General features: G+C 43.3%; 1 protein-coding gene across 1 annotated transcript; it reads left to right on the plus strand.

The window, feature by feature from the left end:
* Nucleotides 1–510: 510 nt before the first annotated feature.
* Nucleotides 511–24,649, plus strand: LOC123775201 (sodium/glucose cotransporter 4). The gene is made up of 14 exons (XM_045770182.2): nucleotides 511–704; nucleotides 5,645–5,716; nucleotides 6,309–6,413; nucleotides 7,072–7,236; nucleotides 7,650–7,848; nucleotides 8,147–8,373; nucleotides 9,134–9,377; nucleotides 14,978–15,182; nucleotides 15,310–15,424; nucleotides 17,745–17,832; nucleotides 19,170–19,315; nucleotides 19,806–19,965; nucleotides 20,485–20,641; nucleotides 21,094–24,649. The coding sequence occupies exons 1-14, from the start codon at nucleotides 612–614 to the stop codon at nucleotides 21,158–21,160; spliced, it is 2,043 nt and encodes a 680-aa protein (XP_045626138.1). The 5' UTR covers nucleotides 511–611; the 3' UTR covers nucleotides 21,161–24,649.
* Nucleotides 24,650–26,225: the final 1,576 nt, after the last annotated feature.

Consider the following 26,225-nt stretch of genomic DNA (forward strand, 5'->3'; position numbering starts at 1 on the left):
AAATGATAGTACGTATAGGTACTATATGGATGGATCGTGCAAAAAGTAACTGTGGTACTCGCAAAAAAAAAAAAATTGCTCTACTGGAACTCTAATGGACAAAGCAAAAACTGAAGCATCCTAACATTATATACCCAAACTGTCGCAGGCCTAAATAACCACTCCCAAGCCTAATATATGCAATCTTACTCCCAATTTAGTACATGTATTATATATTAGGCTGATGAAAAGCTAGTAATTATTTAAACAAGGCACGAAACTCCATGAACCTGTAGGCCTAGGAAAAGTTATGTTTATTTGCTCCTTTCTTTCTCGGGCCCACCTAACTAAATTAATAGTTTACCGAGAACTATTAACCGAGAAGTGAGGCACCTTTGTGTATATAGCACGGGCTATGGTGAGCCCGTAGTGGCACAGGAGCGGGGCTGTAGGTGTGCTGCTACACCGAGAAGTGAGGCACACACCTGAATGTATATACACCGAGAAGAGGTTATATATCCCGGTCATGTGAGCTCTAAACGTCAGTATCCTTCAGGTAGTCGCGGTGGGAGGGTCGCTGCTGTTCCTACCCTTGTGATTCTCACCTAGCGCGCGCTCTCTGAGAAAGCGACATGGCTCCAGGGGATGAAAGAATGCGTCTCCAATGGGAGGATATACTTGTCTTGGTCCTCTACTTCGTGTTCGTGCTCGCAGTGGGATTAATTGTAAGTAAAATTTCCTGTTGGTGTGTACTGTTAAGGATCGAGCTTCACCTCCTAGGCCCCGCCGTTTGAAACAGAAAAAGTACGTTCCATATCCTTGCTGAACAGTCTGTGGCCTGAATATGTGTTAATGCCGTCGTCTTTTGCAATCACAACTGGTGAATATAGACAGCAACTCTCCAACCTAATTGTCAGTGGTATTAATTATCTTGTGTATCGTAGTTAACTACGCTCGTAGTGTATTGTCCTCTTTTATTCCATAATTAGTTGAAAGACCACCGGTGAATGTCGCACACGCAACCTAATCATTCCAACTATATTGATACAGAGAATATATGCTGTTATAAATCCACAAGGGCCATAATGAGGGTTCGAACTTACGTCCAGGATTATATTGGTAATTGTACAATAATTTCACTACAAGTTTTACTTTAAATATTACTGTTTAAAGTACAGTAGTATTGTAATTATAAACTTATAAATATTTGGTTACCCGAGTTTACCTGAAAGCCACTAACACTAGTAGCCTCGACGAGGACAGGAAGCCGGCGGCTTGTCGAATGTCCCCCCCATTTGCCTTGATAAGCTTTTCCAGTTGAACATTTAAAAGTTAACAGAGTTTTGGCATTTACGCCTTCGGCGGGTAGGCCGTTCCACGAGTTAATAACCCTGTGAGTGAAAAAGCATCTCCTGTTCTCAGTCCTACACTGTGGCTTGTTGAGCTTGAAACCGTTGCTCCTTGTTTGTGTTACATCTGACCTTTTGAAGAAATTTTCCGGATCAACATTCTCCAAATTGTTCAGTACAGTATTTTACAAATTTCTATGAGATCCGCCCTGTCGTGCCTGGTTTGTGGTGGTGTTAGCTCTGTGGCCTTCAACCATTCCTGATCCATGAGTTGACTTAGCTCTGGAGTGATTTTTGTTGCCCGGTGTTGCACTTTCTTCAGAGCAGGTACATCCTTCTGGAGATGGCCTCCATGCTTGGATACAGTAATCCAAATGGCGCCGCACCAGAGATTTATACAATTGAGTCATTACCTTCTTTTCCTTGAAGTCGAAGGTACGCTTGATTATTCAAAGTGTTTGGTCAGCCTTTTTGACTGCTGTGTAAGTTCCATTGAGTGAAGTTTGACTCTAAGGTACATTTTTTCATCAATCTGCTGTAATGTAATGTTATTAATTTGGTGGTTGTGGCGTGGGTTGTTATGCCCCACATGCAGGGTCTTGCATTTGTTAATATTAAAAAGCATTGGCCAGTTATCTGACAATTTGTGGAAGGGAACTATAATGGTAAAGCGCCAAGCCACTGCAACTATATAGGACTGAGAAGGGGTCAGGATAAGGATTGGCGATGGGACGGGGGGAAAGAATGGTGCCCAACCACTTGGACGGTCGGGGATTGAACGCTGACCTGTATGAAGGGAGACTGTCGCTTTACCGTTCAGCCCAAGTGGTAAGGCTAGGTTTAGGTTTGTAGAGTTCCTGTAGATCTCTTTGTAAGGCTTCAACATCATTATTATTTCCCACTTTACCATAAATCTTTGTACCATTGCAAATTTGACTGTACCAGTCACAGTCTCCGTGGTGTAGTGGTAAGACACTCGCCTGGCGTTCCGCGAGCGCTTTGTCATGGGTTCGTATCCTGGCCGGGGAGGATTTACTGGGCGCAATTCCTTAACTGTAGCCTCTGTTTAACGCAACAGGAAAATGTGTACTTGGATGAAAAAACAATTCTTCGCGGCAGTGGATCGTATTCCAGGGACCATAGGATTAAGGACTTGCCCGAAACGCTACGCGTACTAGTGGCTGTACAAGAATGTAACAACTCTTGTATATATCTCAAAAAAAAAAAAAATTATTGATGTGGTCTGTAATATTCTCATCTATGTCACTGATGTATATGACAAAAAGGGTTGGCCCTAAAATGGACCCCTGTGGTACCCCCCCCCCCCACTTTCCACATTTTTTCAGTTAGATTCATTCCCATTTAGCAGCACTCTTTTTAACCATTGGTTTATCCATTCTAATTTATACGTTCTCCAGAGGTTTCGCTTAGTTATCAATGCTTGTTTTACTGTGAGTCATTCATCTAGTTTCTTTTCGTTTCTTCCTCCTTTTTAGCACACATTTTTGAAGGAGTTCCGTGATGACCTTCTTAAAGTTTTGCCAAGATGCTTCTATGTCATGTTCACCTATTAGCTCCCTCCTGGGGATGTTTTGAACGTCCTCTCTCTCTCATTCCCTCGTAGTCATCTTGTAGACTGCAGTTATTTTATCGTTGACTAACGAACAACCGTTACATAATGTTTACTTTAGTCTTACAAATAGTGTATATTGAAAACCGAAGTCAACTAGCTGGTTAACCAATAAACTAACTGTAGCGACCTCACTCGCTATCGGGTAGTATAAAAAGCCTTAATCAAGCCCAGCAGTGCACCACAACATGGACTTAAGTCTGCACACTTGAGTTAGTCTTGGGAGAGGAGCTGTGGGACGGGGTAAAAGCACGCCAGGTGTTTACACATATATTTAGCCAACATGTGTAACTTTCCACACCAGCTATCTAGACTTAGCGTGTTTACTAACATCGCCACCTAACAAATACACAGACATGTGAAACACAGGAGGAGGAGATAGGCAAAATACCCATTGTTTGGGGGGGGGGACATGAACCCCCCCTCCCACCCTTTCTAGAATCTAGGCTTCTATCAAGATCTCCCCCCCCCCCTCTACCCCGAAAAATGCAACCCAGTTGATAAACTCTAGGGTACCTATTTACTGCTAGGTGAACAGGTACACCAGGTGAAAGGTAACGTTCCAAACCATTTCTGCACACCCTAGGTATCGAGACTGGGATCCTTGATTGTAATATTACCCTTGAGATACGACCGACTTGGCCTTCAAGAGGATGATACTACAGTAAAGGGGTTAATTAGTATAACTTTGGAATGACGACAGAGGAACCATCTCACTCGGCTCCCTAATTACACTGCCATGAGAGACCTCGACTGGATTTAAGCAGACATAAACAAGGTATTGATATTACGTCACACGGTATTGTGACGTCAGTCAGTTTACACGACGAATTCCCCGTACTGTGACGTCTGTCAACCATACCTGCCTGACTGATCGCTACCAGTCAGGTAGTTAACCTGTCCTCACACTTTATGCACCATATCTTTAGCGAGGGTTTACTGAAATGAACACTACAATACCAACGCTTTACCTGAGTAATGGGCGTCACCCGCGATAGATTAAGTGGGGTTGCCTAGATTCCTACCGACGCTTTATCGGAGTAATGGGCGTCACCCGCGATAGATTAAGTGGGGTTGCCTAGATTCCTACCGACGCTTTATCGGAGTAATGGGCGTCACCCGCGATAGATTAAGTGGGGTTGCCTAGATTCCTACGCTTTTGGCTAGGCTAAACCACTTCAGATTTGACGCTCGTCAGAAAGTGAGAATGTATTGGAAAACACCCCCCCCCCCCAATCAGGTTGTGTATAGCATTGTTTTAACCCGTGTCAGCATACCCAGTATTCTCGCTGACAACATATCACAACTAGTGTCTACCTGGGCTGTACCTGAGGTGTATATACGTAACCCGTCCTCCAAAGGTTTCCCAACGTCAAGAAACCGTCGTACTAAAGTGCCCTTATCCTAACCTACTAAAAGAGGACCCAGAACAGAAAACGGGTCAGTGTGTCAACTTCGCGAGCCGCTACCATTTTCTAGTACGACAATTTCTGACGTTTGGTAGCGTATAGTGGTAGTTTCTGCCCGAAACGCTTTGCGTAATAGTGGCTTTAGGCATTGTATGTACTAGCTCTATCTATAAAGCCAACAAACTTTGTAAAATCTCTTTATGTATGTACCTTACCTAAATAAAAATTATTATTATTATTATTATTATTATTATTATAGTATACGTCAAAACGCGACGTTCTATTAGCAGGCCAAGTTGGTATGCGGGCTGAAAGCTAAACAAACCGGTTTTGAGAAAGCACGTTTTCTGTTGTAAAAAAACCAGCCCACCATCATCATCAACCCGTCGGACGGGCTGTCATGTCCACAACGCTGAAGCCAATATCTTCAACTTGCTAAACCCCTACAAGTGTGTGGAAGGCAGGGCGCGGTGCGGGGGCTGCCACCACCCTCCCACCGTGTGCCTGTGTCATGGGGTTCATCCCAACAGTCATCCCAATACGCCATCTGCGTCCTCCACCACCTCATATCAACACATTCCAAAAGAGAGGGAAGGTACTCTCAGAAATAAAGTGCTATGAAGTGTTCAACAAGACCAGAGACGGTAGTGAGGTCCATCATTTCAAAGTTGTAGCAGATAATGAGGTCCTGCCAGTAGACGGGCTTTTTTTTTATTGGAATATAAAATCAGGGAAGCCAGATGACAAACCTATCACCCATATGGCTGTGAAATGGCCGAAGTTTCTCATTCATTTCTTGTTAGTGGATGATAGATGGTTTACTTACGGTCTTAAAGTTTACCAGTCTCAATTAGACTGAAGCAGGAAGATTGTAGACTTGTGACTGTCCTCTCCATCACCAGGCTAGGAATGTTTCTTTTTGTGTGACTTACACAACAGTCAAGATTATGTAAGTTTTACACCTGGTGGAGTACCGAGCGCTTTACCACTAGGTAAACTGTACTGGGTACAAGTTGTCCAAGGATGCTCTTGTACTAGGTACGAGAGAGCGCCCTTAGGTAAATCATGACAATAAGGACTTTAACTAAACATTTGAGATTCCATATAGACTGAAGACGGTGAAGAATACTAAAAAAAAAAAAAAAAGAGGGAAAATTGTTGATGACATTAGGACATTAAAGTAGGGGGAGTTTACACAATATGTAAACTCATAATAAGTCCAGACTGAAGGCGGTGAAGGGATAACTGACCTAAAAGATGTGTTTGTCCTCCCACAGTCGTCCTGGAGAACCAAACGCGGCAGCATCTCCGGCTACTTCCTCGCCTCCCGCAACATGCACTGGATACCCGTAAGTCAGTCAGTCTCAGTCTCTCGACTAACACTAAACAACACTCAACAGTCATTAGGTCTTCGTAAGTCTGAGATACAGACTTACCTCCTAGTTTGTGTTTATTAAACAGTTCATGGTCTCTAGAGTGCTACTGGTTACCTTTAGCAATAATAACCTTGGGTCGCGATGGTTTAAAGCCGTCTTGATCGAGGAAAGATGTACAGGCTTCGTAAGTTGAGGCATAAATGCCTGGTGACTCCCCCATAACCCAGTATTCTTGCAGTTGTGTGGTGGAGGAGGTACACACACCAGCCACAGGTGGTGTCACAGGTATAAACAATCACCTGGCCACGTGTCTGTGCATGTCAATATAAGATTGTTCTGCATGCTCACACACCTGTCTTACGCCCACACTGATGCCCTTCTACCTTCACTGATCCCCCCCCCCTCCCACGCCTACACCGATGGACACACGAATACACTTATGTACCTTACGCCTACACTGATGCCCCCACACCTGTATTGATGCCCTCGTATCCCTACGGATGCCCCCCCCCACGCCTACACTGACGTTCCTACGCCCACACTGACCCTCCTCCTCCTCCTCCAGGTGGGCGCGTCACTCTTCGCCAGCAACATAGGATCTGGCCACTTCATCGGCCTGGCGGGGTCGGGAGCAGCCTCGGGCATCGGTATCGGGGCCTTCGAGCTAGATGTAAGTAATTTGTGCAATGGTGCATGCCGATAACATTTAAATTTTCAGTTTCAACCAAATTGGCAGGCCACAACTTACGAACAGGATGCATTCTGGAAAGTTCGTAACTCGGTCGTTCGTAAATCGGAGAAAGATGTGCCACAGACGCAGCGGTGTAAAGAAGAAATGCGTTCTTGGACCACCAGAAATTTACATATAAAACCCACTTTTTTAGATGCACACAGGAAAGGAGGAATGCATAGGGGAGATGCACAAGAGTTCAAAAGGGATGCACAAGGGGGATGTGCAGGAGGAAACGTTGCAAAGTTGATATACGAAGCTGGACAACAGCACAATATTAGGTGTGTCTACCATGGTGCAAGTAATGCACATGATAATGCAACTGCACCCCATGTTGTCTTGCAACACTGGTTTGCATAGCTTTGTAATCTTGTTTATCAACACTGTAATTTCAACCTTGCAATATTTTCGTTGATCTGAGCCCCACACGTCCCTCGCCCAACCATCGAACCAGAGCAAGCGTAAATATTGCTGTGCATTTCACCTTCATATACCACCGGGATTTTGACGCTGTGGCCAATAACATCAAAATTGTGGTGATTTTAAGCACGAGGACAGAGTTCGAGACGTAGAAATAATCATTAATGTACACTTTCAGGCCATCTTCGTGCTGATGCTGCTTGGATGGGTGTTCGTGCCGGTGTACATGAGTTCAGGCGTGTACACCATGCCGGAGTACCTGAGGGAGAGGTTCGGGGGCCAGAGGATCAGGGTCTACCTCTCCTGCCTCGCCCTCCTCCTCTCCATCTTCACCAAGATATCCGTAAGCTCACACAGTCCTTTTGTGGCATTTTTCTTGCCTGTAGATATGTGTGTGTGTGTGTGTGTGTGGTGTGGTGTGGTGTGGTGTGGTGTGGTGTGGTGTGGTGTGTGTGTGTGTGTGTGTAATTAAAAACAAAGCCCAGATAGGAAACTTACATTTAGGTTTATTTTAACGTAGAAATGTACTTATTTGGGGTTGATTCATTATAGTTCCTACACCCTGTTCAACTGTATTGTAGGTTGAAGCTCTTTTTGAGTACATTTCACTGCAAATTGTCTTTTAAAGGAAGAATACCGTTAAATCTATGAAGCTTTGGCTGTGAGTTTTATTCTAGCATTGCTTGATGACCTATAAACTTATGCGATTACAACCTTCTGATAATTTTACTCTTAAAATATCCTGGGTACACACAGGCTGACCTGTACGCAGGAGCACTGTTCATCCAGCAGACGCTGAACAAGCAGGGTACAGAGTGGATGTACATCAGCATCCTCATCCTACTGGCCATAGCCTCCATCTTTACCATCACTGGTGGTCTCTCGGCTGTTATCTGGACGGACTTTGTCCAGACCATCCTTATGGTCATTGGAGCCTGTATTCTCATGGGCATGTGTAAGTACTGAGCTGTGTGTGTGTGTGTGTGTGTGTGTGTGTGTGTGTGTGTGTGTGTGTGTGTATTTCTCTGTGCTCTATATCCCATGTACAGCCAGCGAACCTTCAGTCTACTGGTATACTTATTCCAAAATCCTTTTTAGAGTACTTGATTAATGATAAACGGGGAGGGAAAATTAGTGTGCGTGTATGGGAAAAGGACAGGGAGTGAAGACTTAATTAACTGGCTGTCACCTTATTGTGTGTTTGCCCTCTGTTAAGCCATTTCCAGTTATTTTCTACTTGCAATTTTCTAAAGCGTTAAATGCGGTCGGCGGGTACGACGCCTTAGTGGAGGATTACTTCTACGCCGTACCCAACAAGACCAGGTACTCCCGCCTCGATAACACCACCAACTGCGGAGAGCCTCCGGCCTACGCCATGCACTTCTTCAGATCCGCTAAACCCGGGGAGTCAGACCTGCCCTGGCCTGGCATGATCTTCGGCATCACCATCTCCAGCGTCTGGTACTGGTGTACTGACCAGGTGAATCACCTTTCTCTTATCTTCAAAAAATTATCAATGAGCACACATTGTTTATTCTTAAGGGCAGTGAAATTGGGATAAGCAATGTTTGTCTTGTTCCTTGCAAGAAATCTTCGAACATCTATCTTGTCACTGTTGATTGTTTTTATTTACTGAGCTGGAATTGGGGTGATTTGCATGTAGACATTCTCAAGGGGAACTCAAGTCTACAGTGTTCTGTGTGGTCATAACGACTAGGTGTATCTCATATCTCCAGAACATATAGTTTCTCTCCATTCTTCTTGACCTTATCACTAACCAGAGGGTTTAAATTAAAGATAATATAGAAACTGCCTCATATGGTCCATATGGCCTGTCGTTTCCTTTATTCTCACTGGATATGTTTATTTCCGTTTTCCACAATATCTCCATATATTAACTGCAAAGGTGTTCCATGTTAACCCAGAGAAACATTTAATGACATACAGGTAACACACTCGCCCCTTGCCTCACAAGAGATTTGGTCTGGGTACGAGTCCTGGCCTGGAAGGATTGACCGGGCACCAGTCTTTAACTCTTTTGCCCTTGTTCGTCCAGCAGTAATTATGTACCTGGTATCTAAACAATTGGTGGGCTATACTCTAGGGTAAACTAGTAGGGTAAGGCTTACCATGAGCTATGGGAAGAGAAAGCTCTCAGCCAGCTAACAGGAGTCAGAACCTGTCTGCTCCTGTGCTAAAAGACAAATAAATATGCTTACATTTGCATATTTGTCCTCCAGGTTATCGTGCAGAGGACCCTCTCCAGCAAGAACATGACCTATGCTAAGGCTGGCTGCATCTTGGCTGCTCTCATCAAGTTCCTGCCAATGTTTATGCTGGTCTTCCCAGGGATGGCTGCCAGGATTCTCTATACAGACAAGGTGGCCTGTGTGGATCCTCAAGAGTGCAAGATGCACTGTGGTAGCGAATCGGGATGCACCAATATTGCTTATGTTCAGCTCGTCCTTCACTTACTGCCTCCAGGTATGCTAACAAGAGGATTGCCCAGAAAGCACACAATATAATTACATTTTTAAAAAGTGTTACATTGTTACAATGCTACAATAATGTAATATTTGAAATAACACTGTGGTTACATTGTGCATTTCCTCTCTTATCCCCTAGGAAACCTTGTATATATTGAAGGAAATTATTACTTAAACAGTAATAATAACCAAGGGAACTGCAGAAGGCCTATTAATAATTATGTTGCAGCTCCTATTTATATCCACCCAAACTCATATATTTATACCAACTTGTCTTGTCCTTTATCACCTCACATTCAATCCCACCGCTGCCACCATTTATAACAAACCAAATTTCTGTATACCAACTATTTATAACGTGTCTTGTCCTACACAACCACACAGACACCTATGCTATAACAATGCTGCCACCATTCTATAACACTGGGATAGAACATCCAATCCCCACTATAACAAAATGAACTATTATATTGGTAAGCATTAGTTTGGAAAGCCTTACAGAAGAGTCCAAAGAAATGCGTAGTGGATTGTAGATAATTAGAACCAATAGATGTATTCTGATTATAGGTGACCTTTTTAGCTAAAAGATAAATTGACCATGAATGGTTGCTTAGGGCAAATAGCATTAATTGCAGGCTAAATAAATATAGCAAATCAAAGGTAATATTATACTTGGACAACTTGGATAAGGTCTAAAGCAACTATGACATCTGTGTTAAGAATGGCTTGAGAGCGTTGTAACGGTTCTATTGTTACGTAAAGTATGGTGACAAATAAACACAGACACTAAGATACTATATATATATATATATTTGGTCGAATATACAGAAGTACACAGGTGATACTTTGGTGTGAGTTGAGCGCACTGAGCGTCGGTACAGTATCTCGCAAGTGTCTGCTCTAGACCACACTTGAAAGTAGACTAGTTAATGTTTGCTATTCTGCTGCTTATATGCTCGGGCAACACCTCACCGTGTTGCCCGGGCAACGCCTCACCTCATTCATCTCCAAAGGTTGACAGGAATATTAACAATGCATTTGGAGCGAGTATATTATTGGGATAATCTACTCGCTACAGCGTTAACATTCTTAGTGCAGGGATCAAAAATATCTGTCGGGGATTAAATTACTAGAGAGTGATGTCTAGGTATGTGGAAGAGAACTGTGATGCCACTAACCATTCCAAAATGCTACCTGTGGTTCTGCCCCTGGAGCACCGAACTCTACACACACCCTTCGATTAATTCTGTAATTAACAGATTCGTTAATAATGTTTAAAATTGTATATGCCATCAGGAAGAGAGATAGATATGGATATTATAAATCCATCACTGGAAATATAACACGCATCAACGGTGCTAAAACAAAGATATTTAACAGGCAAATTTGTAATAGCAAAAGTGGACCACAAAAACTAAAGATAGATACCAAACCAATTGACTATGTATCTTTTTTTCCAAATATCTTCGTCTCTCAGTTCCTTGTACCTTAACTGCAGTCAAAAAGTTACATCAACAATGTTAACATACTTAAGGCTCTCAGAACTGAAGTGGAGTACAGTACTAAATACGCTGTTAATATTAGAATAGCAGAATTTTTTATTTTTTTTATTTTTACATGCAAGCATGCTTATAAGTGCAATAAAAGCAAACAAATAGAACAACAGAACAAAATGACAAACTTGCAAAAAAGTAAAAGCACAAATTTACTAAACACAAAAACGCCGGCCGGAAGGGCCAACCACAAAACAAAAATTACAAACAAAATACAACAATTAAGTTAAACACAGCGGAATACAATACAGAAATGAAACACCAGAACATAAATATACAGAACAAGGCTACCAGCTCCTCAAACACTTTATGTAGGGCGTACGTAAATCTGTGTATCTTTGTATTTACGTGTGTAGGTTAGCTTAGGTTAGGTTAGGTTAGGTTAGGTTAGGTTAGGTTAGGTTAGCATTTTAAAAGCACCGAATCACCTTCTGCGGTTGAGTGTTCAATAAACCCTTGAACTATATGTTTAACACATCTCTAACCCTGTCCATGGAGGACAGAAGAAAATGTATATATGCTGGTTAGCATTGTAAATGTGTGGCCACGTCTGTGGTAGAAAAAAAAAAAAAAAAAAAAAAAAAAAAAAAAAACTCAAACACACACGGAGAGGCACCAACACAAAACGATAATAATAATAATAATAATAATAATAATAACAACAAGGAAAGAAATACACGTATACAACAAACAAAAGGAAAAGCACAATGGCAAAACACGACAAAGAGCATAAACCCAGACCGGGTCACGTCAACAGCCTGAAGGGCACGCAACACGACACAAACAAGCCGTCAACAGCCTGAAGGGCACGCAACACGACACAAACAAGCCGTCAACAGCCTGAAGGGCACGCAACACGACACAAACAAGCACACAAACAGCATCATAAAAACATAGAACCACAAAACATAACATAAGAACATGACATCCACAACCAGACACACACACTAACCAAACCCCGGACCGCATAGGAACCAGACACACACACACAAGCCACACAAATAAACCCACAACAACAAACCGGAGCCCGCAGGAACCGGGAAACAAACCTGCCCCACACACACACACACAACCCGCACCCCACAACCATGCACACAAATGGAAACAACCCACAACAAACAATACACAAAGGAATCATGAGCGAGGAATACATTTCTCAGAGACAGGAACATACATCTCCAAAGCCCAAGGATACTTTCACTTATAGGCCACCCAAATCAAATATTCCATGTCGGTAGGGGGACGATCCCCCTGCCACTGTGGGCCTTTCATAAACTCGGGAACCTCCAGATCAGGCGAAAACGGCCACTCCTTAAGCTCACCGACGCAAGTCGCATAACGAAGCTGGGGAGCGCAAAGCACGTCCTTCGAGGAAGCAGACGACACCGAAGAAGCATACGAGGGCTGCCGAGACGGCCGCGTCGCCGTACGCACAGGAGCAGGGGACGGTCGACTAGATGGTAACACCTCTACCGATACCGCAGGAGACACTGAAGAGACGGCTGGAGACGGAAGAGGCGTCGAGACCGCCGCCGATGAAATGGGGAACGAGGAAGGGGTCACAACCCCCAGAGCGAGCAGCCATTTTCAACACCACCACCAGGCCACCCCGCTCACCACGAACCTCAGCAGGGAGAACCATCCCCCACAAAGAACCGGAGCCATCCGACGCAGGCGACGCACCCGAAGCAGGATCCGCAGACACCATATCTGAAGTGGAGGCAGAAACACCGGCACCAGCATCTGCAAGCAAATCCACCTCCGCCACCACCGTAGTATGCAACGCAACCGGAGCCACCCCGCTGTTGCCGGCAGATCCACAAGCATCGAAGTCGCTAACGTCAGCCCATGCAGAAGAACGCCGGGAACGCTTAGGCTCTGGGTGCACATCATCAGACCCGGAGGCTGACTTAGAGACACGCGCAACACAAGCAGGGCGAACCGACGCACGTCGTAGAACGGCAGCATCCTCAACCACATGGGGCACCAGGCCAGGCACAGGAGGAAGCGGCGGATCCACCCCAGCACCCAGCACAGCCGGAACAGACGGCGAGGGTGCAAGGACAGGGTCAGACGCAGCAGAGGACGAACTGGAAGACGGGGGAATCGAGCAGAAGGCAGTAGGAAGAACCCTAGGGACACCAGCCGGAGCAGGACGATCACCAGGCGACGACACAACCCCCGGAGGAGAGGCGACAACAACTGGGGGTGCATCAGGCGGCGCAACAGGCGACACTGGGGGCACATCCACGGCTGAAAAGACGTCCATATCCACCGAAGCCTCCTCCACAGAAAGCAGCGGAAAATCCTCCTCACTGAAGAGGTTCACGGGCACAACGGCAGGAGTAGAACAGTCAGCAGTCTGATGGCCCAAGAGGCCACAACAATAACACGTCTGAGGCTGGCGGGCGTAAAACACCCGAACGTTGTATCCCATAAGACGCACGGAGGACGGTGTGTCTGCCCAGAGCCGCATGCCCAGGGTGCGAATGTTAGTCCTCACACCCTTGAGCGGACTGGAGGAAATCATGTGCAACCGCACACTAACTATGGCGCCAAACCGGCCAAAGTACCGCCGTAGCAGACTCCAAGAGCGCCCCATGTACACTGACGTAAGTGAGGGCACCACTCTGATCAGAGAGGGTCACAGTGCCCGCACCATCCGGCAGGGGTAAGGTCTGCCCCTCGTATCGACGGAGAAATTCCCGATACGCCAACTCCTCCGTAAACTTCACGATCGCCCGACGTGCCGTCACCAGCTCGACTCCATAAATATTTATCACGGACATGAAGCAAATCACACACCAGCGCTATCTCCGGGTACCCAGCCTGTCTGGAAAATTCGAGGCCCACAGACTTAGCCCGCACTACAGGGAGAAGAGGGACTCCCATCGTGAACTCCACGTCTGCACAGGCGGGCAGACACACACACACACACGTCCCCAATCGGCCAAACTGGCAAACAACCACCAACTGTTGGAGAGTGTAGGGAACACGTCCACCCTCCACGACAGCTAGCAGTCCACCCACGTACATGTTTTAATGAGCGTCTTTTATGGTACATAGAATTGCACAAAGCCTCAGAATTGTACGAAGCCTCATCTTGCACAAAGCCTCAAAGAATTGCATAAACCCTCTTACAATTAGGTGAGTAAAGAAATATAACTTATTTGATTATTATAATGTTGGTGCTGAATGTACAACATGAGAAAACTCATTTTATGACGAAGACGAGAATAGGTTCCAGGTGCCATAATCAACGGGAACAACAATTTCACAAATATAAATGTTGATAACATCAAGATTTGTTAGTAATGCTTAAAGTTTTATATGCCTTCTGAAAAATTAAAATATAAATGTTATCATGACACCATTTCAAGGAACATAGCTTATGTATAAACAAAGGCATAGCTAAGATCACCGATGTCTGGACACTTGAAGGATACTATAACGACCAAGCCACACACCACAAGATGAGGAGACGACGACGTTTCCGTCCGTCCTGGACGGATTTTCTTCAATCAAGTCGATTAAAGACAATCGACTTGATAATGATCCAGGACGGACGGAAACGTCGTCGTCTCATCATCTGGTGTGTGGTTTGGTCATCTTATCTTCAGCCACGGTATTGTGACATCGTCTGCATGTGGATACCATAACATTGCCGGTCTTCGGACAAACGTATGCGATTGATCACTTCTCCAACTGAGCCAGCAACGTGATTGGCTAAACGATAAAATGAACAATGTTACTTTTGGTCAAACGAAAAGCACTAGTGACATCTGTCGAGGCGTAGGTGAAACAGAATAAAATCTTTTAATAATCGAGCAAGAACATTTTGATGAATCATGTGCAGAGGTCTTCTAGAAGTTCCCAAAACCTTCGCAGCACAATCATTTAAGAAGAAATGCATGATTAGTGAATCTGGGTCCAGGACTGTTCTGGGGTGGTGATGTTTGCCCTCATGTTCTCTCTCACCTCCAGGACTGTCCGGGCTGATGCTTGCAGTGATGATGGCAGCCCTCATGTCCTCTCTCGCCTCCAGGACTGTCCGGGCTGATGCTTGCAGTGATGATGGCAGCCCTCATGTCCTCTCTCACCTCTATCTTCAACTCCTCCTCCACCATTTTCACCATCGACATCTGGACGAGGATTCACAAGAAAGCGACGGACGTGGAACTGTTGATCGTGGGTCGAGTGTTCGTGTTGGTGATGGTAGTGGTGTCCGTCATCTGGATCCCCGTCATCCAGTGAGCTCTATATCACTATCTAATAACATATAATGTTAAATTAATAATTTCAATTTGTGTATAAGATAATGTTACCGAAATATTTTCCACTCTAAAAACCCTCATTTGAGCGTCTGTTGTCCCACAGAAATTCCGCAAACTCTCAATTGTTTGTTTACATCCAGAGTATATCTTCCTTCTTGTCTCCTCCCATCTGCGCTGTCTACCTCCTGGCAATCTTCTGGGAACGAACCAACGAACCTGTAAGTCGCATCAATAGTCTAACTACTCCAACGAACTTGTAAGTCACAGTAAATCATATTCGTAACTAGCTAGAACAACGAAACATTACGGGTGTCCCAATTTTAAGATGTAACTATAATTTACCATAATTGGCATCCAATATAATGCATGTTTGTCTATACTCAAAATATCACCCGGTGTCCAATGGTTCAGATTCAACATTTACATTGCCATTGAAAGAATAAACTACGGCGCTGGCCAGTTTGGTGGTTAAGGCCAGGATTCGTAGTGGATTGACCTGTTCACTTAAGAGATCTCTATCCTCTTACCGACTTAGTCGTTAATTATTCAACGAAGTACTAATTAAAACGTCTGTAACAAAAATATCCTTCGGATGAAGACAGCCTTTAAGTACTTTAGAGATAATAAACTACCTAGAAAATAGCGAGTTGCTGCCAGGATCGAAGTGTAAGTGCAGAGTCAGGATTTATAAATAAATAAATAAATAAAAATAAATAAATAAATAAATAAATAAATGTTTATTTAGGTAAGGTACATACATACAAGAAATTTTTACAAAGATTGGTGGACTTATAGGTAGAGCTAGTACATACAATGCCTAAAGCCACTATTACGCAAAGCGTTTCGGGCATGAAAAACTTAAATGACAAGCTTAATACTAATTGAGCATAAAGAGTAGAATGAAAACAAGAAATGAAAACATAGCTGAAAAAGCAGCACAAATACAATTATGTCGACAAACAGCGCTCTTTAAAAAAAAAACAGACATTGGTTGACAATAGAAGGGTAAGGTAGGTTACAGGGAATTTATTAGGTATAGCTTCGTTTTTATCTTAAACTGGTTGAGAGAGGTACAGTCTTTAACATGGTTGGGAAAGTCATTCCACATTCTAGGCCCCTTGATTTGTAGAGCATTTCTAGTTTGATTAAGTCGTACTCTAGGAATATCAAAACTGTATTATTTCTGGTATAGTGCTCATGGGTTCTGTTACAACCTTCTATGAAGCTTTTGAGATCAGGATTGGCATTATAGTTTAGCGTTTTATATATGTATAATACACATGAGAGAATGTGCAGTGACTTAATGTCTAACATATTCAGAGATTTGAGTAGGGGTACCGAGTGATGACTGGGGCCAGAGTTGGATATTGTCCTAATAGCAGCTTTGTGTTGAGTAATTAGAGGACGTAAGTGATTTTGGGTAGTAGAGCCCCAAGCACAAATGCCATAGTTGAGATATGGATAGATCAAGCAATTACGTGTCCACTTACAAAACCTGTGCATCTTTCCTCGAGCAGTCTATGAGCTTGGAAACTTCACATCTTAATGTCACTACTGTTGTAGATAGCCTCGTGGTGCTTCGGAGCTCATGAACTATTTACAAAAATTTTTTTTAGGTTTCGATCCAGTACTAGCATTTACTCCTTAAAAATATAAATATACTCTATGCATTGTTTATTATAAAGAACAAGATTGAATGCAACCTATTTTATTCTTAAGGCGTGAATGATGTTTACAACACGGCATATTTTTAAGGTGTTAATGAGGCTTACATGGCATATTCTAAAGGCGTGAATAATACTTGCAACATGACATATTCTAAAGACGTGAATGATGTATAGAACATGGCATATTCTATAGGCGTGAATGATGCTTGAAACATGGCAATAGATATTCAACACTTGGCTAACCTATCCAGCCTTGGTCTCTACATCTGCTCTGTACCTGTGTGTTTTTTAACGTCAATCCACCATTTGGTGCTGGGAGGAACAGGGATTTGACTTCCTTGCAGAGATTCCACTTCTTGGGAGAAGGTCTGAGACCCGAGAAAAGCATGTAGCTCTACGTCATCACTATGGAAACTAACCTGATGTAATCTGACTTAACCCAACCCAATATAACCTGACCTGACCTAACATAATCTTTCCTGCCCAATCTAACCTATCATAACCTAACCAAACGAAGATAAAACGTGTAATATATATATATAATATATATATATATATATATATATATATATATATATATATATATATATATATATATATATATATATATATATATATATATATATTATATAATTGTGTGTGTGTATGTGCACGAATGTGTGACGTCACTATGATGGCATAATGTAATGATAGAACAGGTTTTAAACCAATGAAAGCCATATGGCATAGGATGGCCCTTGGCACTTCAAACGTCAGCTTAATCACTGTACACCTCATATTAAGCTTCCCTAAACCCTTAGACGACGTCTTGCGTTACATGACGGGTGTTGCTTCAACCTGGGGAGATTGCTGGATTGATGTCTCACCACAGGGAGCGTTTTGGGGCCTCAGCGTTGGTCTGGCGATTGGTATCGTCCGTTTTGCAATGGAGTTCGCCTTCACTGTCCCCGGGTGTGGAGGTGAGTTTATTAATTCGTTTTGTTCGGGGACAGGAAGCCATTCTGTAAGACATTTAAGACCATCCGTTCTGCAGTTTTACTAATGCATGATGTTAATGAAATGGGTCTGTAATTGCCAGGTTCTTTCGGCTTAGGAATCGGAATGACGTCTGCTTTCTTCCAAGAGGTCGGCAGTTTGCCTTGCTGCCAAGATGCATTGATAACATCCAATATTCCTTGTTCTCCAGCAGGACCTACATGTGCAATAATTGAGTATGTAATGTTATCAGCACCTGGTGCAGTGTCCTTACCACCTTTTTTGACTGATTAGTTCTTCTTTGGTGAAGGGACAGTCATATTCGTCATTTGTAGCTATGTTCTCATGAATGACTGTCAACCTCTCTTGTTTTAATTGTTCCTGCTGCCTTCTGACCATTGCAGGAAGCTGATATGAAGCTGCTATAGCTGCATGTGATAAGCCTAAAATTTAGTTAGATTTAGATATTCCAATCTCTGTTCTATAAACAGCAATATTCTAGGAAATTAGGGATGGCAGAAGACCAATCACTGACACTCAAAGGACAGGAATCACGAGTATAAACAGTTATGTTCAGACCGAGAATTGTACGGGCAGCACAAAACATCCATTAGTCAGTATGACATTGTGACTACCTGAATTAGGCTTGGATATTCGATATTTCAGATAGGTGGCTGCAGCTAATAAATCTCCGAATGGTGAGCATTCCAATTGTAAATTATGTGAATAAGAGTTAGGACATACTCTCCAACATTATATCTGTGAATGCCCTATTATCAATGATTTCAGACTAAATGGTACGAGGTACTTTGAGCTCTAAAATAGCTTTTCAAAGCTCTTGAAAATACGTAATTATCACAGGAAGGCGCCAAGCCGGGAAGACTATGTAGCCTCGTCATTTACGTCAGTACGTATACACTCACGAATATTGGACGATATTATTGTGCTCAACCCAGCGTTTGCTACTATAATAATAATAATAATAATAATTTATTTAGGTAAAGGTACATACATAAAGAGATTTTACAAAGTTTGTTGGCTTAATAGATAGAGCTAGTACATACAATGCCTAAAGCCACTATTACGCAAAGCGTTTCGGGCAGGAAACTACTACAGACTAATAGATTAGACCCGCATTTCATGCTCTCTCCTGATCCCATGCATGACTAACCATCCTGTGAGATGGGAATATTAGATGAACTTTCACCTAGTTTTTGATCTACACTCTGTAATCGTTCATACAGAATAGAGTAGCAGCAGCAGCACATTGATGTGTATACCTACGTTTGTTAAAACAAAAAAAATCTTCCTTAATCCACAGATGAAAACCAGGACCTTCGGCCCGAGTGGATCAAAGTGATCGTGGGGAACGTTCACTATCTCCACTTTGGGTGTATTTTGTTCCTAATCGTCTTGGTGGTGACCGTGGCTGTGTCCTACCTCACCGAACCCATACCCAAGAAATGTGTAAGTTGCAATGTGAGACCGAGAGAATAACGTCCATTCATGGAATTTATTCTTTCTATTTCTTATAAATTTTCTGGTATTGCCATCAATTAACCACATAAAATGAACAACCACACAAGTGCACAATTTCTGTATTCGCAAAACATACATAAATGCAGTGGCTAAAGTTGTTTGAGTGAGTGAATATCAGGGGAAAGCGCCAAGCCATTACAACTATATAGCACTTGGAAGAGGTCAGGATAAGGATTTGGGATGAGACGGGGGGAAGGATTGTTACCCAACAACTTGGACGGTCGGGGACTGAACGCCAACCTGCATGAAGCGAGACCGGCGCTCTACCATCCAGCCCAAGTGGCTGGGCTAAAGCTGTTTGAGCAATGAACTAACAATACTGCTATATATATGGGAAAAGGGTGGTATGAAACATCTTGGATATTTGCCAAGAGCACCAAATACCCTTGCACCGTCCTTGACAATGTTCATCCTTCAGCTGTACCGACTAACCTTCTGGAGTCGCCACAGCGAGGAAGTGCGAGTGTCAGTCAGAGACTGGAGAAACGAGGATCTGGTCACCAAGCAGGCTAAAGTCGACCCTATACCGAGTGTCAAGACAGTCCAAGCTGCGAGCAACGACCCCGCTGACAAACCAGGCAAGTTTTCCGTCCCAAATAAGCAATTGGGCTCGTTTTTAACTTTTTTTAAATAAGCAAATTGCATTGCAATTTTATTTGGTTTTGAGCGAGTGCATTGATTTGTTAGTGTTCAATTTTGCTGAACTCTCCACGAGATAAAATTATGGAAACAGGCCAGCCCATCATCTATAAGCGACAGTACCTATCCTATAGCGACTGATGCTCACCAAAAAGTCAACGTATTGTACAATTTAAATATTAAACTACAAGAAAAATTGGAAGCTAACCTAACCTCTCTTAGGCCTAATATAAGCAGTCTTTGATTGTGGCTTTCTTTCCTAGGCCCACTACAAAATCATAGTTCGAATTAACCGGTCCAGCTTTTCACATTTGCCACATTCCTTAATAACGAGATCCTCCATTTTTGAAGGACACTTTGAAATATTCACATAGTCATTAATGCATCTATAATAATCATAAAAAACGGTTAATTTAATCACTGCAATCAAATATAACCACAAGAATATTATTTTGTAGCCTCAGATTTGCCACCATGGAGGAGGTTCGTCAACTGTGCTTGTGGGGTTGACACACGGAACATAGCCCTCGCCCAGGACCCGGCCGACCAGGCCACTCCAGAGGAAAAAGCCAAAGCAGCAGCCAGTTTCTTGGAGGAAAAGAAACCTTGGACGAAGTAAGTATAGTGTATGTTCGTCCTAGCCTCTGATAATCACTCTAGAAAATAAGTAATAATCACCGGAAGACGCCAAGCCGGGAAGACTATATATGTAGCCTCATTATTTACGTCAGTCCATAACATTACACAGGTGGCAATTTTTGGTGGCGCCATATATGCAGTGTAGACTATTCCTCCAGACAAAGATACAGCTTGCAATATATTAATATTATATATTATATTATATATATATATATATATATATATATATATATATATATATATATATATATATATATATATATATATATATTATATATTCAACCTTTCTTCTGCTACACAGTCTGCATCCGATAATAACTACATTACAGTACATTTTTATACTTTGTTTAAACGATCAGGAATGTGTTTAAAAACTTCACATGAACGAAGCTGAAAATTAATGGTTGAATTTTTTCCCCCTTTTGCAGTGTTGTAGATGGGCTGGCGATTCTGGTCATGGCGGCTGCAGCCGGCATGTGGGGTTTCTATGCATAAATTGCAATTATCAATCTATAACAAGTTTCGCGATATTTATGGGATAGCGACGAAGATAATCATTATTGATATCGCATAACTTGGATTACGCATAGGATGGATTACGAGAACCAAGTCCAGAGATCCAATCACAATGGTTGTACTCTTCAAATCACTTGTGTTGTCCCGTCTTGAGAACTGCTCAGTACTCACTTCCCCCTTCAGAGCAGGAGAGATTGCTGAAATTGAGGGAACACAGAGAACATATACGGCACGCATAGACGCGATAAAGCACCTAAATTATTGGAATCATCTCGAAGCTCTCCAAATCTACTCACTAGAAAGGAGACGAGATACCAAATAATATACATGTGGAAGATACTGGAGGGACAGGTCCCAAATCTGCACAGTAAAATAACAACGTACTGGAGTGAACGACATGGAAGAAAATGCAGAATAGAACCAGTAAAGAGCAGAGGTGCCATAGGCACAATCAGAGAACACTGTATAAACATCAGAGGTCCACGGTTGCTCAACGTCCTACCAGCGAGCATCAGGAATATTACAGGAACAACCGTGGACATCTTCAAGAGGAAACTAGAGTGTTTCCTTCAAGGAGTGCCGGACCAACCGGGCTGTGGTGGATATGTGGGCCTGCGGGCCGCTCCAAGCAACAGCGGGCAGCGTGGCAGAGGCAAAAACAATGAGGGTCACCCTGAGACAAGGGGACCGAGCAACCCTCAAACTCGCACACAGCGAGCAGGGACTCGATTGGGGTCACATCCATCGGACCCACGCGCCCCCTAGAGGATTCCCAGGGTCCTGAGCGTTTACTTTAAGAGAACTCGCGCTCAGGTAGTCCCCAGGCAGGGCGCTGCTAACCGGCGCCCAAAACTACCAAGCGAACCTGGACCCCAGGGACGTGTACACTCACGGGGACCTAGCAGGGAGCGCCACCGAGGAGAACCGTGGAAGGGCAAACACCAGTTGAATAATAGGGCAGAACCCCCCATCAGGCAAAAACAAAAAGAAAAAAACCCGGAAGACGACAACGAACCCCATGGAACAGAGCCGGCCGCTATGTCGGGAATACAAGCTCTGCAGCACCCTGCGCTCCTACCAGTGCAAACTGCCTCTTACCTGCCGGTAACAAGGGAGAACAGAACACCAAAGAGCCCAACAGGCGGCCGAAAAATCGAAAAGGTAAAACGGACCAGCAGAGGCAGACCAGAAATTTTAGCCAAATATCCCCAGTTTGCTAACTGTAGGTAGTAACTAAGTGATTGTAACCTATCCACCGCTGCCCACTGGATGGGGGGCGGTGTGCAGGACAAACATATCAATTGTGACACTAGCTCTCCACATATGTCAGTTGCTTAATTTAGAACCTGTACTTGAGGTCGATCTCGAACCCAATGTTGATGTGACGACTTGTATTGAATTTTGTAACTAGCTCATCAAGATTGTAACTTGCTTAGCTAAATGAATTGTGGGGTTCAGTCCCCGAGCCCATTACCCTGGAAACACAAACCGTAAATGTCTTTATTTTCCGCTTGTTACAACTTGTAATAAAGTTGTTACATCTTGGCTTAACGTTTTTATGACGTATTAGAACGTTGTTACAACGTGTTATATTGGTTGTTATAACTGGTTAGGAGGTGTTAAAACTTGTTCGAACGTTGTACCAACGTTGCAGTTTCGGTGTGTGTTTGGCGGGTATGTACCTCTGTAACCCTTTCCACTACCGTCCACAAGATGGGTATGGGGTGCATAATAAATGAACTAAACTAACTAAAGAGGCAGACCCCGAGGAGCCTGTGGAAGGTGGCCCCAAGCTCCAAGGGCAGTACTTACAGGGTACCTAGGGAAGGCAGCCCTAGGCGCATGCAGCCCGAGTACTGAAGATAACTCCTGGCTCTCGCACCCACAAAAACCAACACCACACACGAAGCACAGTGCTGTAAAGACACCGGAGCCAGAGCACACGACCTTCGCCTATAGCATCAGACTCAAGAACTGAGGTGTGGGTAGCCGGCGTGAAGGGTCTGGGGCTCCCCCTTCCCCCTCCCGGGGAAGGGGAAAGCTGCGCAGACAAGCGGCGCGGCGACGTGTGACGTCACACTAGTTTGCTTGTTTTCTGTTGGGGAGTTCTATCCACAAGTTTGGCTTTTGGTAGCAATTTTAAGCAGAATAGGGGGTTTGTTTTGAGGCGCTTACCTTTCTGGGTGCCTGTTCCGGTCGATGGCAGACATAGAATGCTTCCAACCACACAGGGGTTTCTATAGGCAATTGCTTCCCTTGCCTCTCTGAGGGGGAAGGCCCGGTTCTGGCCGTGGTCCCCGGTAGGCCTAAGAACTCCATACACATGACTGATGCCAAAGTCTGACATTAGCATATCAGTCTGGGAAAGCTCCGGGGAGCCGACGGAGCTTCCCCCAGAAAATATATATTGTATAAGAAATTTGAGGGTTATCCACAGGTACATTTTAGTATAAATTGAGGATTATTGCAAGATATAATGTAGCAAACTATGTGTATAACATGATAAAAGATGCAGGCGATGAGTCACAATAACGTGGCTGAAGTATGTTGACCAGACCACATACTAGAATTTGAAGGGACGACGACGTTTCGGTCCGTCCTGGACTCAAGTCAATCGACTTGAGAATGGTCCAGGACGGACCGAAACGTCGTCGTCCCTTCAAATTCTAGTGTGTGGTCTGGTCAACATGATAAAAGATAATAGTAATGATTACAATGGTAAAGTTGTATGGCATAGGTACATATACTGTATTGGAGAATTGGGTAGCACTAGATACAGTGAGAGTTTCAAGCACTAGGTAGGAAATTATGAAGATGAAATTAGGTACTTTTTGGTTTTATTTTTAAATAAGGTAAAAGTTTGACAGCTTTTCAATTCGTTATGGAGTGAGTTCCATAGACTGTGTACACAGATTAACTTTGACTCTGGGGATATCAAAGAGAGATTTATTTCTTGTGTGGTGATTATGTGTGTTCTATTACATCTGTCCAAGAAGAGTTTCAGAACAGGATTTGCACTTAAGTACAGGGTTTTGTAAATGTAACTGGCACAAGAGAATGTCTCGAGTGAGTCTATGTTTAGTATGTTTAGAGATTTAAACAGGGGGGCTGAGTGTTGTCTGAAAGCACAGTTTGTTATTATTCTGATAGCAGATTTTTGCTGGGTGATGATGGGCTTGAGGTAGTTTGCAGAGATTGAACCCCATGCACAGATACCATTAGTAAGATAGAGATAGATTAGCACATAATATAGTGAGAGGAGAGCAGAGTTTGGAACATAATATCTGATTTTAGAGAGTATATCAACTGTTTTTGAGACTTTCTTGGTTATGTGTTAAATATGTTAGATTAAGGACCTGCCTGAAATGTTATGCATGTTAGTGGCTCTGTAAGAATATAAAAATACCAATCATACGTCATCTCACAATCCCATTGCACCACCGTGTAAATAAAATAGTGTTATTATCATTACAGTATTATTATTATTAATCCGCAGCAGCTCTGTATTGCAGTTGCCCATCACTTTGCTGCCCCAATCCACAGTGTTTAGATAAATGTATTTGCAGTGAGGCACATACAGGTGAGTATGGATTACATGGCCTGCATTGTAGAAAATCAGGGGGTTGGCACACAGGACACGAAGTTAATGACATTAAAAGGAGCTTTAGGCCAGTGCATAGCCATATCTGCAGCTAGTCTCCAAGGCAAGCAGCCTCTGGTTGATAGACTAATGTAGGTAAAGGAAGTTGGTGCAGTAGATCTATTACTTACGGATAAGGTTTGGCTCTGAGGATCGGGCCAAACAGACCTGTGCAGGTAGCAGGCCTAGGTTTGGTCCCAGGGTGGTAGGGCTGTCTGATCTGTCAGGTAAGCTCTTGAACCGAGCTTAGACCAATGTATAAAATCTCCAACCATTAGGTGGGATGCGCTGGGAGGCATGGGTGTGTTCTCAGGAAGTATGGCATGCCTATCCCCATTATCGCTAATACATAATTGCATCTTCATTGCTCAAACAATTATGTATTAGCAATAAGACCTACCATTAATGTATAATGATTTAATATAAATATATAGCTCGTGAAATAGAACATTCTCTGTAACTAGCTGACACTGTAATTATAAGGTGTGAAGGATAGATGAAAATGTTAATGTAATAATCATCTGATAAAGACCTTTTGTGCCCTCTGTAATCCTTTTGCACTACTGCTCACAGGATGAATATGGGGTGCACAATAAACTACTTGCCTCCGGCGGCAGCAATCAATCAAACCTGTCTCCCCCCCCATCCTCTCTAGTACCCTATAGGTCTATCTATTGACCTGTGTAAAGCCTTTGAGGGTTAACTACTGTAATCATCTTCTCAAACTACAACATTATGGAATCAAGGGTCACTCCTTTCAATAATATTAAATTTACCTCAGTGACAGGCACCAGTATATTTCTATGAATGATGCTACTTCTCCCACACCGCCAATTAACATTACCATTCCGCAGGTTAGTTTACATGGTCCACTACTTTTTTTTTTTTTTCCTTTTTTTTTGAGATATATACAAGAGTTGTTACATTCTTGTACAGCCACTAGTACGCGTAGCGTTTCTGGCAGGTCCCTGGAATACGATCCCCTGCCGCGAAGAATCGTTTTTTCATCCAAATACACATTTTACTGTTGCGTTAAACAGAGGCTACAGTTAAGGAATTGCGCCCAGTAAATCCTCCCCGGCCAGGATACGAACCTATGACATAGTGCTCGCGGAACACCAGGCGAGTGTCTTACCACTACACCACGGAGACTGTTCTTATTTACAAATGACCTGCAGCACCTGATACCCATTCTGTTTGCTGATGACACAACCTTCATTTTCTAAAATGCGAGCCCACTTATTCTGACACAGTGAAAACTGAATAAAAAATAAATAAAGATTCCATTTGGCCGACTACTAACAAACCCACCCTTAAGATCTCTACCTCGAAACGCTGTGTGTGTTAGTGCCTTTACAATAATGTAAAAATATCAATGCTATGTACTCTCATAAACCCAATGTA

This window comes from Procambarus clarkii, chromosome 92 (assembly GCF_040958095.1).
Source record: "Procambarus clarkii isolate CNS0578487 chromosome 92, FALCON_Pclarkii_2.0, whole genome shotgun sequence".
NCBI lineage: Eukaryota > Metazoa > Arthropoda > Malacostraca > Decapoda > Cambaridae > Procambarus > Procambarus clarkii.